The 20,010-nt window shown below is 39.6% G+C and overlaps 1 protein-coding gene across 1 annotated transcript in view; it reads right to left on the bottom strand.

The window, feature by feature from the left end:
* SPOCK1 (SPARC (osteonectin), cwcv and kazal like domains proteoglycan 1) overlaps positions 1–20,010 on the bottom strand; it is a 265,054-nt gene that overhangs the window by 73,527 nt on the left and 171,517 nt on the right. The window contains exon 5 of the mRNA XM_059483545.1: positions 13,444–13,576. Within this exon, the coding sequence (XP_059339528.1) occupies positions 13,444–13,576 (133 nt within the window). The remainder of the gene's footprint in view (positions 1–13,443; positions 13,577–20,010) is intronic.

The raw sequence follows: 20,010 nt of genomic DNA, 5'->3' as shown, positions 1-20,010 counted from the left end.
GCTTTGACTGGTCATTTTCTACTCTTTATTTATTGCTTTGAACTGAAAAACTTTTGCTACCAACTTCAGCAGGAATTGGTCATGATGTGGATCAGATGGTCCCAGGTTTTGTGCCCAGCTCAAACCAGACCCTACCCCAGCCTGGTGCAGCACAGCAGCTGAAAGAGCCTTTTATTTCAGTCTTGCTGCAATTTAAATTGGCTACATCTGATCTGTAAATATCTTCAAACTTCACACAGTTTGTAGCAGCAATCATCCCCTGGGTGGCAGATGCCTCTGACATATCTCTCTTGAGAACGTTAAACACAGAGACTTTAAAACTGGAATATCTAGCAAACAGCTTTGCATTGGCATGAAAGGCAAGAGAAAATACTTGAAATTCTGAAGTTATGAGGAAAAAAGTCCATTAACAAGTTGAAGACTTTATCTGTAGGAGGCTTTAAAAATTTTATCTAGTCTAATTGGTATTTAATAAGACAGGTTTTTTCAAACAGTGCATCCACAGTCCCCAGTAAGAATCCCTGTGAATGAAATTAATTATTTTGTACTTTCTGCAGATTTCAATTTTACATCTTTAGATATTCTGCTTGAAATGTGTAGATAGTCTGGTGCTGCTTTTGCCTGGCAATGATGTCATTTCCACAGATAATTAATCCCATTGATTAATTGGATTTGTTACTTTTAGAGGGGCAGCTAAAAGAAGTAGTCACAATTTGTGCCAGTTTTATTTGTGAACTTCCATTTACAAGTCTATTAGAGTTAGGTCAAAATCAAAAAGTGGCCCACAAAACCCAAGAACTGGCTGTTGATCATGATCTGTGTCAAGAAGTCTTGCAAGTTATTTATGCACTGAATCTTACCCAAAAGGTGGAAGCACAGTACACATATCAAAACAGGTTTGAGAACACCATTGGTTTGACAAGCTAAATAAGTGATTTCATACTTATCTGAGGTTTGAAATATGCTGGGACACAAACAGTTTTAACTTTTTCTTTTAATATTCTATTTATTTCACTGGTGTGGCCTCTCACTCCCATGTGCTGCTGTTGGCTATAAAAATATAAAGATCTCCATCCTTGGATATCCTCTCCCAGAAAAGCACTTGGCACCTGCACCTGCCCAAATTGAAGGTGCTGAGCAGTGCCCCAGCCCCCAAAGGGAGCTGCACCCCACACTCCAAGGAGGGGGGAAGCTTCAAGGATGTCATTTTTTTTGGATTTGCTACTGGAAATGCAACTAAGGGCTTCAAGTCTTCAAATCTCATCTCTACCTTAAGCTTGATAGAGAGAGAGCTCCTCCAGTACATTTACAGCCAAACCAGGTTTTTACAGACATTATGCTGTGTCATTCTAAGCCAGGGAGGTGTGAGAAAGATGTGCTTTACCACAGCTAGGAGAAGGACAGCTACTGACTTACTGAAAATAGCCAGATTCCTCCTCTCCAGTCAGCTGGGACTAACCCAACACTTCAGTTAGCCTGTGTACAAAAGAGAAAAAAGAAACCCCAAAGAGTCACCTAAAACCAAATAGTACATGGTGGCAGACAAGATGCATTACCTGGTGTGATTACATGTGTGCACAAAAAGGAATTCTGAGTCTCAACATAAAATATTAAGACTGCAGGCAAATTTTCAAGAACCATGTGTGGTGCACAGCTGCAGACAGATATGCAAGAATAGGACAAAAATATTCCCCTGCTGACTGAGCCCCATTAACAGTTTCAGCTCACCCCCAAGAGCTCAGGCAGGGGTGGATATAATTTGCAGGAGAGACAATCCAGCAGGGAGAATTTGTGTGCTGCTGCCATGTACTGCCCCAGGACACGAGAACTATTTGCAGAGGTCCTGCAGGGTTAACTCTGCCAGGCTGGGCAGAAATCCAGATTAGAGCTGCATCCTATGAGGGTTTCCTGTCTTTTCTAACCTATACAGGAATTGGAAGAGACAGCTTGAATAACTTTGCCATCTCCCCTCTGAAAGCCTCTGCTATTCTATTAATAATATCTTACATTTTACAGCTCATTCTCATCATGCAATGCAGATGAACCAGGGCTGTGCCTACGTCACTCACTGAAGAAAGCCACCCCCATCCCCATTCAACTGCTGAACTTTCCAAAGGCTCCTGACCCTGCCTGTGCTGCCTAAAGAAACTTCTCTTTAAAAGACATTTTGGTACTTTCTTTCCAGCATCTCAGTAGTTTTTAAAAAGTTGGGGTTTTTTATCAGACAGTGCGGGTTACCATAACTCTTTTGATATATCTGCTCTAGCCAGCTGCAGAAATTCATACTGAGATCTCACAACCAGCACTGCTGAAACCTGAACTTGGAAACTTCCATCTCTCCTTTATTTCCCTAGCTTTCCATCAAGACCTCCTGCAAGAAAAAGGGAGTACAGCCAGCTAGACCCAAAATGACCCTGACCCACTTCACTTTCTTTTCTCACTTTGAAAAGGTAAGAACAATGAAGGCATAACTTCCATTAATAAGAAAATATCTGCCACTCTCAAACACATGTAACAAAACATATACTTTTTTCTCCTAGGAAAAATTATAAAAGTATATTTGCAGCAGGAACTGCTTGTACTAAGATTACATTACATCAAACTACAAGGATCACATTAAAACATGCAACATTATTTCTCCTTACATACTTATTTCTATCTGTAACACATTAAAATGGGAAAATAAGAGTATAGGTCACTGGAGAACAATCCAGAGCATGTGGAAACAAAAATTAAAAAGTATGACTACATGTATTTTAAATTCTCTTCTCTGCTCTCCTCTAATTATGAGGAAAATATCCTGGATGAAGGGAATGCAACTAGTTGAGCTCTCTGATTCTGTTTTGTGTAGTACTACCTCTGGGAAGTAAACCCTCAGTGAATCAAAAAATTCCACTTGTATCATCTAATTGCCAGTGACTGGGCACAGGCCCAGTTTGTTCAAGGTTTTCTGCAAACAGTGAAATGGAGTCCAATTTTTCTATGGATTCATAGAAATGAATCCTGATGTCTTTCCTTTCCCCTATAATATTCTCAGCATTGTTTTTTCTCCTTCCCACAGATCCTCTCCTAATACCACCAGTCCAAAACCACCTTTGACATCCTCTGCAATGCTCTCAGGTCAGTCAAACCTCTCCTGACATTTCCTCTCCTTGGAAGGAATAAACACTTTAGAGCAGAGTACATGAGGTATAGGGAGGGGGAAATGGGGAAGGGGATTTGAACAGCCCTTGAAGGATAAGACAAAACCCTCTGGAAATGGCCCAATGCTTACAGCACTACCAAAAGGTAATCTGGATGACTCCATGTTCGCATGGTTTGGAGCACTCTGTCCCACCTCCACCACTTCACTCTAACAAAACCAAACCAAACAAACACACACATAGCTCATCACCCCCAACCTCCCCAAAGCCACTCCCTATCTCCTCAGGAAGAACTGTCAACATGCAAGTTATCATTGGGCAGGCTCTCAGCGGATTTCCAGCCCAGGGTACAACTATTTTGAGGGTGAAGAGACATTTCTCTCTGAATTATGCCTTAGATTCAGTGAAAGTTCAGGATACTGATTTTGATGAAAACTCTGGGATCTCAGACTGACATTATGCTATAAAATGCTTTCACTGGAAAATATGCACATCATTCTACTTGCAACAACTATCACAATATCTCCTCAATATTATGTGTATAATATCAATGTGATCTCTTTCTAACACCAACTGAACATATTTAATATGATAGAATTACTTTGTGCACAGCTATTTAAAAGCCACTTTAGTTGTGGATTTACACAGCACAGATTTTTTCAGCTATGAGGAATGTGTTCAGTTAAGCACCTCATGCCACACTGACAAATCACTGAGTAATGTCAACCCCAAGAAGTGTTTTCTAGTCCTGTTATACTACAGGGGCACATTTGAGCATAATGTAGAATATGAAGAAGATAATAATGAGATTTATGTGTGTAATGGAAACTATGTGCATTGCACCTCCCACACACTGTTTAAGAATTATGCCCCACAAAATCATTTAAAATAACTCATATTCTACACACTGTGAACATCTCATCTGAAAACTACTCCTCTGCCTGCTCTGTTATACAGGGCAGCTCACAAAGAACAAGCATTATGACTTCAGTCCCTTTGAGTTTCTAGGCTTTTCTTTTGAATGCTAAAAATGCAAACCAGCTGTATCACTCAAATAATCTGATTTTCCAAACCACCTACATTAACATACTGGCTGAAGCCAATTACAAATGCCTTAAGGCTTCTAGCCTCAGAAGCACAACCTGACAGGTCAAATTTTATTGTTTGCTCCATCCATCATTACTGACACAGTAACTCCAAGTACACAAGTCACAGTCAACTCACTGCTGCTTCTTTCTCCCTGTGCTCCTGCTGTAATTTTAATGCAGAGGCTTATTAATAAGGACATTGCCTTCTGTCACTCAGTGCTGGCTCCTTCCATACATGTGGAAAGAAAAAGCTCCAAGTTCTGCTTTTATTTTAACATCTAGTGCTCCTTGCTTTGGTGTAATGTGCCCAAGCAGTCATTGCTGCTGCTATGTTTCATCCAAAAATACTTCTTAGAAATCTAATGAAATGTTTTAATAAGAATTAAAAATATACCTCCCCCTGCCCCCCCAAAAAATCAGCCACATAATAACAAACACCAGGAAAAAATCATGCACTTTTGGAAAATCTAGAGAAATTATGTTCTAAACAAGATGTTCATTTACTGTGTAAAATACAGCTGACAGGCCTACATCTTCCAGCCTAAAACAGGCACAGAACTGCATTTTTCAAGATGCTAACAGGATTCATTCTTATTTAATTCAGTAAGACTTCAGCACATATATTTAAACACATTCCCTAGAAACCCCCTGTTTTTCTGGGTTTTTTTTGAATAATGAGCAGCCAGCAGCAGGAATGTTACATATTCAGACTTCTAATTATTGGCAGCACCTACCTGGGTGCCTAAATAAAAACATTGTCCTCAACACTGCAGAAGTTCATAAACAGGAAGGGGGAAAATCAGCAACATTCTAAACATTATTTCATCCTTCTGAATAAAACACATGTGGGGAAATCAGAAAAGCATGGGGACCAAGCTCTCTGCAAGAAGCTGCCCTTCTCCAGCATTAACCCTTGCATATAAAAAAAGGGAATGTGCAATTTCTCTCCCTTGAAAGGAATGAAAACCCCACAAAACACCAAAACCAGAAGGAAACATAAATCTGTATTAAGATTATTTTAGAATGCTAGAAATTGCCATAACAAAACCCCAAATTATTGTTGTTGGTGGATACCTTGGTCAAGATATTTTAGATATGTATAACTCAGCCCCACACACATCTTCCCAGTCCATTCCTCTTTTTTTTTTTAGTGTTTTTGTAACAACTGATTTGAAAATATGAGGAGCTGCATCATCATGCAGCAGGTTCTAGATACACTTGGTGGGTAAGCATGAATCTAATCTATTTAAGGAAGATAAATTTAAATGAATCCTATCAATGAAATCTGGTCAATCTAAATGAACACAATACAAAAAACCATAAAACTGCCAAAAGAGTAGATTTCTTCTTTTACAATTTATTTAGAGTTTATTGTGCTGTGTGAGCACTGGTGAAACTCAAAACAACCAGGCCAAAATCCTGCACTTCTGCAGCACTATAACATGAGCACACTCAGTTGCTTTAGAGAGCCCTGAGTATTTTCAAAGCCATTTGGGAAAATGGGCTTGTACAGAATTCAGGGGAGTCGGATGTGAGAGAAGCAGCCTTGTGTTCCTGAAGCTTCACCTCTGCCTGTGCCTCAGTGATGGGGGCTGTGGGCTGGAAACCTGAAGGTTGTTTTATTCTGCATAGGTTCTCATTCTGCCTTTCCCAGCATGGTATTTATACATCACTACTGCAGCTGTATATTGAGAAGGATTTTTTAGGGAGCTCAGAGCAGTTTTTCTCTATAGTGAAGTCACCAAAATAATATGAAGGAAGAGTTACCACTTGCAGCAACCCACCTAACAGAGGCATTTAATCATAATCTTCTCCAGAGTCTTTAGGCTTGACTTGATAATTAAAACATTCAACTCTGACAAGCCTTAATATGGCAAAATAACAGATTCAGGAATTAAAGAGAAAATATGGATTTAGAAAGTGACACAATATGTTAATCACAAAGAACCCAGTCTGTGCAAGGCTAAATTGTTGTGGACTGAGAAACGTTAGAATATGGAAAAACAAACTAAAAATATCTTTTCCCTGCTAGGCAAGGTTAGAGAAAGGAGATAAACATCAGCATACCCCAATTAGATCAGCCTGTTTAGCTCATAGTTGCTAAAACTTTGGCACACAACTTTGCATAAATTTTGAGTTCTGTCAGGGCCTTTTTGCTCACTGACCCCAGCACAAATTAAAGCAGTGAAAATTTTAAGTGATCTCTCTTAATAAATATTATAGCAAGGAAAAACAAAACCAGGTTGTGATCCATTTTAATCTATTCCCAGAATATCTCCAGTCTTTCTCTGTCTTGCCTTTATGCAAGAGCAGAGAGATCACCAGGCTCCAGCAGGACCAAAGCAATCCCCATCTCCTTCCCACACTGACCAGTGGCTTTAACAGAGCTTTAAGTAGCTAGTTTCCAACAAAAAGAATCTGTATGTTTGTAAGAGGTTCATTCAGGGAATTAAAAATGCCTTTTTTGTTGTTTTTCCTTTCTTTGTTCATTTTTTCTTTTCTTTACTTTCCTCCCCCAATCTGTTTTTGCAAAGCTGCTTTCATGAAGACTCCTCCAAAGACTAAGGGGATAGCAACAACCAGTCCCTGAAGGAACATCATGTCCTGGGCCACAGCAATTTCTCATTAATTCACAGAATCTCAAACCTGGCAATATGACAAAGCAGCCCTTACTCTGTAAAAATTGCCCAGAGCTCCCTGCTTTCCCCCTCTATCTGTTGAGTCACTGCAGAAGCCTCTGTTCTGGCTGTTCTCACAATTCATACTATGTCAGGTAAAAATCCTTGCAAACATGTATATATTCATGGGCTTTAGCTGGGGAGCTGTCACAGAAGCAGCTGCAGTGCACAGATGAGTGGTTATGCAGGGCTATTTTTTTCCTGGTTAGGATGTAAAATTGGTAGAGCATTGTTTGGGGTTTTGAATTTACTATCTGACACCACTGAAAAGCAAAAGCTTCTTCACTTCAACACAGAACTAAATGGGATTTGAAAGGAAGCTCAGGAATTTGCAGAACTGAATGATTATGTGAGCAGAGTTCAAAAGTGCTATTTCCCAGCTCCCTCAGAATTTAACAAAGGTTACCCCAGTCAGGGGGAAGCACAGATCTTTGTCCTGGATTGTTAATTTGTGGCCAAGACACTCTCATGAGGCATCACTGGCAAGACTGTAAGAGGCAGAAAACCATTTCTAAAGCATATTAATTTACCAAAAGAGAAATGCCATTCTTCAAGCATATGCAAAAATGCCCTTTACAGTTAACTACCTTAAGACACTGACATGGATTACAAGGTACAGAGAAATACAGATCTACCTTGTTCCCAATTTTCTGCTCATTTCTAGAGACCATGCAGAGAAGAACACCATATGAACAACAGGATGTCTTTAGGATACACAGCACTTGATCAAAAAACATTGCTCATCTCATGCTTCAAGCCAAATAAAACTGTGCAGCCCTGGATGTACAGCACAGAACTCTGCCTGTTTTGCCTTCTGAGAGACAAAATTTATTATTTAGGAGTTGATTATGCAATAACAGCTTCACACAGCTTTTGGATTACACAACTCAAGTCTCACAGGCCCAGAGCACAGGCTGAGGGAACATCTGCCTGTGGGAATGCAGGAGCCAGATGTGCCACAGTCAAAGGAGGGGATACACAAAGGTGCTCAACACCAGGCCAGCTCCAGCTCTCCCACAGTCCTCTGAGTCTCCCATTTGGGAGAATAAAGTCAGCAGTGCTAAAAGCCTCATGTCAGAGGTATTGCTGCAGTTAGGAACTCCCCTGCAACACATGGAATCAAACAACACATGGAGTCAAATATCCCTATTATCAAACAGGGATAATGCTGAAAATCTGCTGCTAGAATAAGGAAGTAGTTAAAATGCTGCAAAATCTTTTTCCTGTAGAAAGTTCATTCAGAATGGTTCACATCCCATAAAATCTATCAATTTTCACAAAGAGATATATGAAAGAATAATTTATTCTTGTACCTCCCACCAACAATCTTTAAAATGTATACAGGGAGCAGATGCATAAGGATGACTTGATTTTCTTGCCCTGGAATTCTTTAATCATATCCTGTTACATCTCACTTTCCTCTCCCCCACCTCCTCTCTTATTCCTTAGCTTTCACTTACAAAACCAGACCAAAGCTAAAAGTTAGCAGAGAATTTAACCTAACCCTTATTTAAGTGGGCACACAAGAAGTGTTAAGGCTTGCTGAGTCTTTGAGTATCTTGTTTTCCATCAGAAGAGGCCAAGCAATCCCTCAGACAAATGACAGAGAGGAAAGGCTGTGTAAACCACAGCTGAGGAGCAGCACCCCAGGGCTCCAGGACAGGCAGTGCAGCCAATAGATTGATTATGGAAAACCAAACCACATGGCACTAAATGCTCAACAGTTAGACACTTTAACAAGTCTTTGCTAATTGTGTTTCTGCATACAGACCCCTCCTAATTAAATGCAGCAGCCTTCACTTTGCACACATTTAACTAATAGTGGCTCATTATTTTGGTCGTTATTTTTTTCTTCTGTTTCACGATTGTTGGAAATTTTTTTTCTTGTACATCCCTTAATATCAAATTTATTACCTAATGTTATGACAACAGGACACGATTTTTACATTTTCAAACAGAAAGAGACATGATTATGGACTAAATTAGTTCACAATGATTTAATTAAAATTTGCAGAACAACAATGTACCTAATTAGAAACATAATAATTATGCCAATGTACCTTTCCATCTTTGAAGGGACCATTAGTCATTGAGGTGGTATGTTTTGTAATTTAAGATGATCCTAATTTTCATTTTCTGACTAGTTAAGTACAGTCATCGTCATGTTCATGTAATTGCTTTATTAACAAGCTTAATTAAAGTTCCTGTAAAACTGACATCTTCAAAGTTATTCTTCTTAATGTGTTGCTGACAAAAACATTAACTAATTACATTGAGCTCTTTACAGGGCTTACGTACCTCATAAGCTTAATTCATTAGTACTTTCAAGAGCTTTGAAAATCTGCCTGTAATAACCTATGGAAGTGCTTTGTATTGTCACAATATTAAATGAAGCTGTTACACCCAGGAAACTTCTTTGTACAAAGTTATTATGTGCGAGATGGAGTACATGTTAAAATACCTGCATTTCAAGCAGTAACTAGAAAAAAAAATCAGTGCAATCTTTGATAAACCTAAGCTTCTTAGAGTTCAAAGCCCACAGGGAAGAGTGATCATTTATCAAGTTTTCCAGAAAGACAAGCAAATTCTGCAAGTTCAAAAACCACTACTTTTTCAGTTGCTGTAAACAGTGTACAGGGACTGAGTACATACAGACCACATCTGTGTTCAAATTTTGTCATGCAGAAGTGCTGAATTATTGGTGCAACTGAAGAATTCCATTGCTTGGAAGAATTAGTTTTTCATCTGGAAAACAGAACTAGAATAATAAAAAACCCAACCACACAGCCTAATGAGGGGTCTTATCAATTTTCGTTTTAGCACTTACGGATAGCAGATGAAGAAATCCAGATCAAGTTCTCAAGATTTCAGAAAAAAACCCAGAAAGGTTTAATGCCTAAAAGCTGGTGAGATTTTTTAAGCAGTACAACTCCCAAACAGGAAGCTAAATCAACTTTAGAGCCATCAAAGTTCTCATTACCTTGTGTCTCCTATAGTTTAGGTGACACTTAAATCATTGTAGCACAAGATGTGGGCATGGCATTTTTATGATTTTTAGCATTCTATCATTTGTCTTTGTGCTAGAAATCAACACCTCTGAATATTTTCCAATGGAAGATTAAAAAGACAGGATTCCTTTGACTAGCCCTCAATAAATTAATTGTGGGGCTGAAGGCTTCCATGTCTTTGGTGGAATTCAACAAGGCTGAGTTAAACATCCTGAACTTCTGTCTACATCGACCAGTAAGCTCAAAAATTGAGGTTTAGTTTATCTTTTGTTATTTTTTCCCCTATAACCCTTGCATTATTGATTTGGTTGACTTTCCCCAATTTTGCCAAGAAATTCTTGCCTCTAGGTCTACTACATTTCCTGAGAAATAGCTGGAATTATTCCAGGATCAAATGGCTAAATGAGAGCTTGTGAGATGTATATTTAGTACATGTGCATTTTCTTGATGTGAATTACTGGGCATTTTTTGACACCCAAGTTTCACCTGCATTTAATCACCCAGTCATACTTGTGTCGTATCTTTTCCTTTTCATTCATTTTTTATCCTCAGATTAAAAAGTATGGGAAGGTCCATTGCTGCTGTAGGATGGCAGCCCCAGGTCATCACTGAAACACTTTGATGCTGCCCTGCCAGGCCAGGAGCCCAAATCCCTTTTCCCACCTGAGCTGTACCTGCAGGAGAGCCCAGACCCACCTGCAGCTGTGTCTGCCTGTCCCACCTGGCTGCCAGCAGCAGGAAAAGCCCAATGTGCACTTTCAGAAGATTTTTTTCCCCCCAAAACTTTGTGGCCTCTCTCCAAGTTTTGTTCACAAGCTCAGCAGGAACCTGCCCCTTTTCCCAGCTCATCACTGCCCATTTAGAGATGCAGAGCCAGGACCAGCAAACACATCCCTGCACAAAGCAGTGCCCACACTCCTGTCCCCCTGGGTGCCTTCTCACAGTCAGTGCTAGAACATGGCAGCACTGCAGGGCCAGAAATAATTCCTGCTAACAGCACTGGCATGGGAAAGAAAATTACGGAGAAAACTTTGATTTTAGTGACTTGAAGGCAAGAAAAAGGGATCACATAGTCTGGTGAATTCTAACAGTGAGTTTGAGGGAAGCAGTATGTTATTTTTGTAAAAGATACTAGATACTCATGATCATTCCTGATCACAAACACTAATACATACTATTATTACATACTATATTATTATTATTATTATATTATAGACTAATATTATATGTTGGGACACTAACATACACTATTTTATTTTAATTCTCTCCCCGAAGTATTTTCAGCTCATTTACTAAAATTAATCTTCTAAAAAAAAAAAAAATAAAAAATTGAATTTTGCTACAACGGGAGCAATTGATTGTAAAACATACAATAAATAAAGATGAAACTAAGCTGTTTCAGAATAAATCTTTAAAAAATCTCCTTTGAAAAAAACCCGAAACCCAAACAGGCAACTTCAGGGAGGTGTCTCTGACAGTCAAACATGTCAGCACCAGGAAATGTTTCATGTCTTCATTGTAGCTGTCAGGCTTATATCATAATGACAAAAGCTCAGTGAATTTATAACATTGGCAGTATGTTGATGAAAACCACTTAGATCTTATGGTGAGAAACAGAGTAGGCCAAAATCCCTTTTGGAGCTAACAGAGAGGCAGGTACAGTGTGTTTATACAGTGAGAGAGGCAGGTGAGATGCACAGAAATGAGTGCATAGATTGACAGAACATGAAATGAAATCTCTTTACTACAGAATGTCTTATGGACTCAAGAGTTCAGACAGAAAAAGTTGTTTTTAAAATGATCCCACCTTAACCATAAATACCAAAACTAAATTACTGCAATACACACTCCTAGAGAGAATTAAAGAATAACTTGTTTAACAGGCAAAATGTGGCCATTTTTCCTGCAGTCTGTGTGCACAGATGAGAGTTTCTGCTCTCATTTGCTCCTTCTGGCCATGCAAATCCTTCAGCCAGAACAGGAGAGAAGCTGAAATTACCAAGGCATGGCAGCATTTTAATATTTGTGTCCATTAATAAGTGGAGAATTCAAAATGCCCAGCTGAGAAAATAATGTAGCTGTCACAACACACCAAAGAAATTTTTTTTCCTGATAGCTTTATTTTCCTGTTTGTTTGTTGAGTTTTTTGGCTTTTTTTTTTTTTTTTGGAGAAGGCTATTTTTGGATTTTAAAAGGTAGTTTTACTGGCTGTTAAACATTAGTTTGTATGCATGAATTTAAGAGAACCTTAAGGGTATTCCCTAAAAAATGCTTTCCAGTGCCTGAAGTGCTGCTTTTGGGACATGTGTCCAAGGCATGGAAGGCTTTATTTGCTAATGGGAGATCTGGAATGCTGAATGGCTGTGAAGACATTTTCTTTTATTGAGTCAAGCCCTAAGGTGATCGTATTTTCAGTATAACAATGAGTCAATTTATCCCCACTGGGTTATGGGAATTTTTTTATGGTACCATATATGCTGCATCTGGCACACAGGCCTATTAAAGCCACAGGCTAAATGAATTGTAATATGTTACCCATGCAGTCTAGGAAAAAAGAGACAATTAAAAATAAATCTATCACTGAAGAATGATTCTGCTAAGTTACTTTATGATTTGGAGACCAAGTCTTAAAAAAACCCCAAACAAACTATCCCCAAATCCTCTTGTCTAAACAAGCCAATCTCATCAAATGATATTTCTTTTTCAGTTGCATCATCAATATTAAAATTGTTCTACTTCATTAAGAGAACAGGCTATTTAGAGAAACATGAATCAAGAAAGTCACAAGATTGCAATTTGGCATTCTGATTTGCTGTTTGTCAAATATGGAAAAGCCTACATTTATTAGCACTTTTTACATGAAAAAACATTCCTAGGGTAACAAAGAGTGTAATTCAATACTGCCTAACAGCAAGAGGCATTTCACCTTCACCCCACATCCCAGCTGAGTGCTGCTCAGGAGCTGGGGCTGCAGGCAGAGCTCACCTGGGTGCTGTGGGTGTGACCCCAGGCAGAGTTCACCTGTGTGCTGTGGGTGTGTCACCTTACCTGGATGCTGTGAGTGTGTGTCCTCACCTGGCTGCTGTAGGTGTGAGCTCACCTGGCTGCTGTAGGTGTGTGCTGTAGGTGTGTGTCACCTCACATGACTGCTGTAGGTATGTGTTGTAGGTGTGTCCTTACCTGGCTGCTGTAGGTGTGTGCTGTAGGTATGGCCTTACCTGGCTGCTGTGGGTGTGTGCTGTGGGTGTGTGTCACCTCACCTGACTGCTGTAGGTGTGTGTTGTAGGTGTGTCCTTACCTGGCTGCTGTAGGTGTGTGCTGTGGGTGTGAGCCCACCTGGCTGCTGTGGGTGTGTGCTGTGGGTGTGTCCTTACCTGGCTGCTGTAGGTGTGTGCTGTAGGTGTGTCCTTACCTGGCTGCTGTAGGTGTGTCCTTACCTGGCTGCTGTAGGTGTGTTCTGTGGGTGTGTGCTGTGGGTGTGTCCTTACCTGGCTGCTGTAGGTGTGTTCTGTAGGTGTGTCCTTACCTGGCTGCTGTAGGTGTGCCCGTCGGAGCCGCAGACAGCGCTGGCATGTGCCACAGGGCAGGGTTTGCACTTGGCCACGTTGGCTGCTCCAGCCCAGTGCTTCTGGGCCAAGTTGCCTTTCTTTTGTCGAAGGCTGTAAAATAAAGACACACCACGGTTTTTGAGTAGTTTGTATAAAACGGAAGAATTAGAGCTTCTCTGAATAAAGCTAGATTTTCAGAACAGCATTAATTTAGAATCATTTCAGTTGAAAAGACCTTTAAGATCATGGAGTCCAACCATTAACCCAGTGCTGCCAAGTCTACTAAACCATAATTTAAAGCAAGTCAATTAAATACAGCTCCTAACAATGCTTTTATAATATGGCATATTACAGCAGGCAATCTAAAAAGTCACAAATTGGTAGGCAGATCTAGATTTACAGCACTTGGTGGTTTAATTTAGATTTATAACTACAGATGATTTAACTTCAGAATATAGCATTTCTTGAGCCACACATCATTTCTGGTGATGCAGGCAACATTATACCAGGTTGTATTTAGAGACACTTTCACCAAGCCTTCTCAGAGCTGCCAAACTGGTGCTAAGGTAGCAATGATTTTAAAACAAAATCCTTCAGAAAACATTGCAATTTATACTGTGCTTATAGCAATATACAGAATCACACTTTTGTGTGTGATTCTGTATATTGCTATAATATAAAGAATATAATATACAGCCAGGAGCCCTTTTGACACACCAGCTACTGAATGATCAGCTGAGGTTCTCAGATCAATCACAGTCCCCCAGGAATGCCATAAAGTCACAGGGAGCATCTCCAAACCCACCAATGTGTGTCCCTGGGGAGTGACTGCACTTGTGTTCAAGTTATAGAATACTCAATTATTGCATTAAAAATGTCTATGAAGAAAGACATCTGCTCCAAAAACTTATTGCAAAACGTGCCATTGACTCTAACAGCTCATTTTCCTGTCATAATGAACTACTTGACTGATAGGACATTAAGTAATTATCACCAGCCTAATGCTGCAAGCTGATGAAAAGTTTGCTTTAGATACCCCAATCCAGTGTTACAATGCAGCTTCATTTTGGTGGTGTGTACTTGTCTTTCACTTGAAAGCATTTACAAGGGAAGGCAAAGCATTGCAGCAGCTTTGCTGGAGACTGGTAAGAAAAATAACTGCCATCTGTTCTTGTACCACAGGAAGAAAAAAGATATGATATAACAGTTCAGCTAGAAATGCATTTCAATGTGCTGCTGCTGAATGACTTTATCACAGTTTTAGGAAAATATATACAGATATTTTTTAAAGCAATTTCACTGCAGCTTGCAATTTGCTACACAATACCAACTCTGATGTAATGACACATCCAGCTGCTAAATAATATAAATTCTATTCTTTCATCTCAGTCCTAATTTCACTGAAGTCTAACCTTTGCCAGAGATGAATAGTACTATTAAGAAGATTGGGTCCACAAAAGGAATCCAATCATGATATAATAAACTGTGAAAATAGAAGCCAACTATTTAAGACTAAATTCCCTTGTAATTTTGAAGAAGTCTCCTTAATGCAGAGAGCAGCACTCCATGTTTCAGATGCATTCTGCCTACAAAGGAACCAATATACCAGGTGCTAAATGCTGTGGGTAAGGATGTTTATTGGCTCTGAACCCCCTGAAGCAGCTCTGTGGATCTGATGCTTAGTTATCAAAATGTAATGATTATCTTATTTTCTTGACCTCTTTGGATTACAGGCATGACTTTTAGTTTTTTTTTCAGCTTGACAGGAAAATTTCCTCATTTACTTTACTTACAGCCCTACACTTCTAGAAATGCACAAACTCAGAGTCAAAAATATGTTTGAATGTTGTACTGTAGATACTGATGGGCACAGTTAGGAGACAAATATGAAAGGAGCTGTGCCTTTCCTCTGGAGTCTGCAGAAGGTCAGAGCTTAAAGCAGATTTTTCACTGACTTTAACTCCTACAATTTCAAAAGATAGCTCCTTTGCTATACATAAAATTGTTAAGAAAAACATTTAGGATTAGTTATAGAAAAACAGCCAAGAAATGCTAAACTTGAAGTGTATGATTCAGTGCCATCATCATCAAAGCCATCAGCCACGAAGCGTGGAGGATGGAGAGGAGTGAGTGAACTAACGAGCACCTCATCAAAATTAAATATATTGCAGTTCTTAGCTAGACTGATGCCTAAAAAATCACAGGATCTGAGAGGGAAGTATAAACACATTGTACAGCATTTGTGGACCACACTACATCAGATATTCTGCATTATCACATTAAAAGAAAAGTCCACTCAGGACAGGGCTGCTTGTCCATCTCTGCACGGCCTTACACTCCCTTGCTCTCAATTTATTTAATCCTTTGATCCCTTCAAGATTCATATTGCAAAGCCAATTCCTACTGGAAAATTCCTCTGAAGCTGATGATGTTTTTCATTCTCCCATCATCACTTAAAAAAAAAAAAAGAAAGAAAAAAGTAATTAAATTTGATTGTTTCGAGCATTCCAGCAGCTCATTGAGCCTGGTGGCCCTTTCCATCACTTTACAGAGATGATAAAGAACATGCACAGCCTTAGGCCTGAGCTCTGTTCTCAGAGCAGCTGTCTGGAACACAACACCAAGCCTGGCATGTCCCCTCAGCTGGGGACCTCAGCAGGTTCACCTGAGCCCCATTTGCTGTGTTCTGCCTGCAGACACTGAAGGAAACATTTACTCTTCCTAACCCCCCCAGTTGTCTTCAGGATCTTCTTTTAATAATAAAGGGAAGTTTATTCTCTGAAAGAGTGATGTTTTATAACAAGAATTTACAGTGGAGTAGATCCCAAAGCATTCCATTAATATGAAATAAAGACTAAACAATTTTAGTAGGACTTCATATAATGTGTGCAATGAGGCAGAGAATGCTGCAAGGAATCTGAAGCTCCCTCATTCCTGCAGGTGCATGGAACTGGTAGCACAGCAGCCATTTCTGTGCAAGAAACAATCTGGCTTTCAAAACCTAATATATTCTTCTCAAGCTGCAAGTTTTTCCAAAATGAGAGTGCAAAGTGCCACTGTATTTGAAATAAGTCAAAGTAATTTTTTTCAGCTTGGCCAAGTGACCAGCAGCTGAAAGTTTTAACTGGATACCCAGGTACCCCAGCAAAACCACAGCTGAGAACATATCTTGTAAAAGGAACATCAATTTTCCAAACACAAACATGTATTTTTCTGCAGTAGTATTTTTGAGAGGCTAGATAGGACTTTTGGAAGCTTTTCAATCCTATAACTCCTAACAACACATCAAACATACAAACAAACAAATTAAAACCTAGACAAGAACATTGGCTGCCATAAGCAGCCAGCCAGCAAATCCCCTCTCAATGGAAGTGCATATTCACATACTCTGGGAATGCTCTGCTATGCTAATTACCTTGGTTTGGAACGAATGTGTCAGGAGCAAGCCAGGCCAAAGCAAATTAGGCTTTTTTTTCCTGACAACCAACTTTAATCCTGCTCTAAGATTCAGAGTTGAAAGGATCCACGACTATTTTCAGAAGCTGGAACACATGAATGTTTTGGTCAAGTATTAAGACTTACAGGCAAACCATGTCAGCTTTTGTTTTGCAGACTGGCGAACCAATGCACCAAAAGGAAAAAGAATTATGGAGTTAGTAAATTTTACAGTATTCAGCCTCTTTTATTTTGTTACATAAAGAAACGTCAGTGGTCTCAAGCATTCACAGTTGCACAGTGACTGAAGTTCATTACTCTTTACACAGACACACTGCTCACCACACACTGTGACAATCCTGGGAGCTGCCATCTGCTTGGCTTGCACAGGAGCAGGGACAGCGCCTGAGGCTCTGCAGATGCCACCAGCCAGATGCCAGGAGGGTGCAGGGCAGCTTGGGGCAGCCAGAGCACAGACAGCTGCACATCAGCACACAGTTCCAAGCACAGAGCCCCAGCCATGCAAAAAGGACCTTGAGGAAAAGTGGCTCCACTCAAGGTTTTATGGCTTCCAGGTGTGCCCAGGGGAGCCAGCTCAGCCCAGCTGGGTGCAGCTGGCAGCCCCAAGGATGGGAAGCACCTGGCCCCATCCAGCCTGGCAGGGAGCGTCAGTTCTGGGCACTGATGGGGAGTTTGAACTGTGCTTTTGAGTCAGCAAAAGTTTCTCAAACAAAACACCTTAAATTGACTCAGATTAAAAAAAAAAAACCAGCAATGAAACCCAAAAATATAAAGCCTTAATTCCTGACCAACCCCTGATTGCATGACAGGCTGAGCTATTTAGGGAATCTCTGTATTTTTCTGGTAACGTTTTCAGAAACAGTATAGAAACACATATATGGAAAAACCTCTGGCAAAGCCAAAATAAATGCACTTGCAGAGAAAAAAAAGATGTTTTGTTTCTTTACATCTGCAGTCTATTTACATTTAATTTTATATTTAACACATGTTCAGACTTTTCATTAAGATGAAAATGTACAATATTGAGAGTATGTTATTTGGCTTCAAGATCAGTTACTCCCAAATGCACATACAGTAAATTAGCAGATTAAGCATTGATGGGTTTAATGCAATTATAAATCAGGCTCCTTTGGCAGGCTACTGTTTTGAAAGTCCTGAAAAACTTTTAGGATGAAGCAGACAGTAAATAGAAATTTCTCCTTGGGACTTTAGAACTTATTCAGTAATTTTATTGGACAAGAAAAAGACACTTTACCCAAAGGAGTTTTTGTTAGGTGAGTTTTCAAAGGTGTGCTGCAAATAAGAGCAGAAAGTTTCTCAAAAACCCCAACAAATAAGTTACACAATGTCTTCTGACAGAAAGTATCAGGTAAACAAATTGTGAGATTGGTACTGTCTCTTCTTGTTCTTTAACTTGGTGTTTCAGTGATGTTACACAACCATAGAATTTGGCTCAATTCACGTTGTAAATTACTTACACCTATCTTGTTTTCTGGGCTTAAAATCATACAACTACTTTTTTCAGGTCCTATTGAACAGGACTGAGCTGGTTGGGATTTTTTTTTTTTTTTTTTTTGATAGAACAGGCCTTATGTACAAAATACGGACTTGACAAATCGAAATTATTTCATGGGGTAAACTGGTGTTACTGAACTTTTATTGACGTTGCCACTCCTAGCTGGGTTGGTTGCAGGAAAGGCCAACTCTTCCCAACAGTCTCTTCCAGAGATTTCTTCCCTGGAAGGCAGGTTTGAGTTAGGCACCCACAGGAGGGCCCACCCACTGCAAGGATTCTCCAGGTAAACCTGTCTTTGGACTCTGTGAGTTGTGTACTGCAGATTCAATTATAGCTCTCACAGACATATTCCTCAAGATTAGGATTAACTTCATCCATCCATCCTTCTTTCTTTTTGGATGTTAAAGCAAAGAAAAATTCCTAAGTCACATAAAACTATTTTAAGCTGTATTAAAACAGAATTGAAAAGTTCAGTGCACCAGAGCAGGTACCAGAAGCTGGAAGGAGCTCTGACAGTAAACTTGAATGGCTTCCTGAAGCTGGAACAATTCACAGTGAGAACAGTTTAAAATGTACTGTCTGTACCCTCTCCATGCCTCATGCATAGTTTGTTCATGTCCCCCTGAAGGAAGCTTATCACACTGAAGATAAAGCCAGCAGTGCCTGCCTGTTTTTATCTTTCCTTTGCATAAGTTGTTTCTCTTGTTCTCGAGGAAAAGAATGACAAACCTGAAATTTACCAGTATAAATGACAGTGTTCTCTTCTCTCTGTATCATTTTGGTATTCTGCTAGAGTTAAAAGCTTGGCCTCATTTCTAGAACCTTTCATATTTTTCACAAGAGCTGTGTGTACCTTGAGCCACTACCAGACAAGATTTGTGAAGAAAATAGTCTACACATATTACCTTGAAAAATAAAGGTACTATGCTATTGAATCTGATACAGACTCTTTATTTAATACAAACACTGTAAAATGAGAACAGACATATGATTACAGCAATTTCTCCACCTGGGTTTTACATTTTCAGAAACAAAGAATAACAACATGCAGCCTTGCATGTCAGCATCATCCCACTGTACTAAGTACCACTTTCCCTGATTTCAATATTCAAAGAAATAACTTCACCTAACTGGTTTTACTTTCTCTTGCTGCCTTCATATCTTCTCCCCAGCAGATCTGGCTTAAAAGAGCCATAAGAAATAACAAGACCACTGCTCACTGGTAGATGTGCAAAGGTTTTAATGGGGCTTGGTGATGGCTGGGGACCCTTCTGGCAGAATGGAACTCATTCAAGACTGGCCCCCACAGCAAATGGATACTGTACTTACTAGCTATTCTTTCAAACAATGACATTGATGAGATTATATTAGTAATTAAGTCTGTCCAAAGTGTTCCCAGAAAGCAACTGGTTACTCAGAAGACAGGGTTAGAGATGACAAATTTAGGGAAGAGTTAAAGCAAAAATCTCAAGTGCTGAAGAGAAAGTGTACCGGGTGTCATTCCAGTGAAATGAAAACATGGATTTCCAAGGGAATAGGAAGAGTTGAGCCTCCACTTCTTACCAACAGTAAG

The sequence above is a fragment of the Ammospiza nelsoni genome, chromosome 16 (genome assembly GCF_027579445.1).
Source record: "Ammospiza nelsoni isolate bAmmNel1 chromosome 16, bAmmNel1.pri, whole genome shotgun sequence".
NCBI classification, from domain to species: domain Eukaryota; kingdom Metazoa; phylum Chordata; class Aves; order Passeriformes; family Passerellidae; genus Ammospiza; species Ammospiza nelsoni.
Note: the sequence above shows the minus strand (reverse complement) of the source record. Positions and strands in the feature narration are given on the sequence as shown.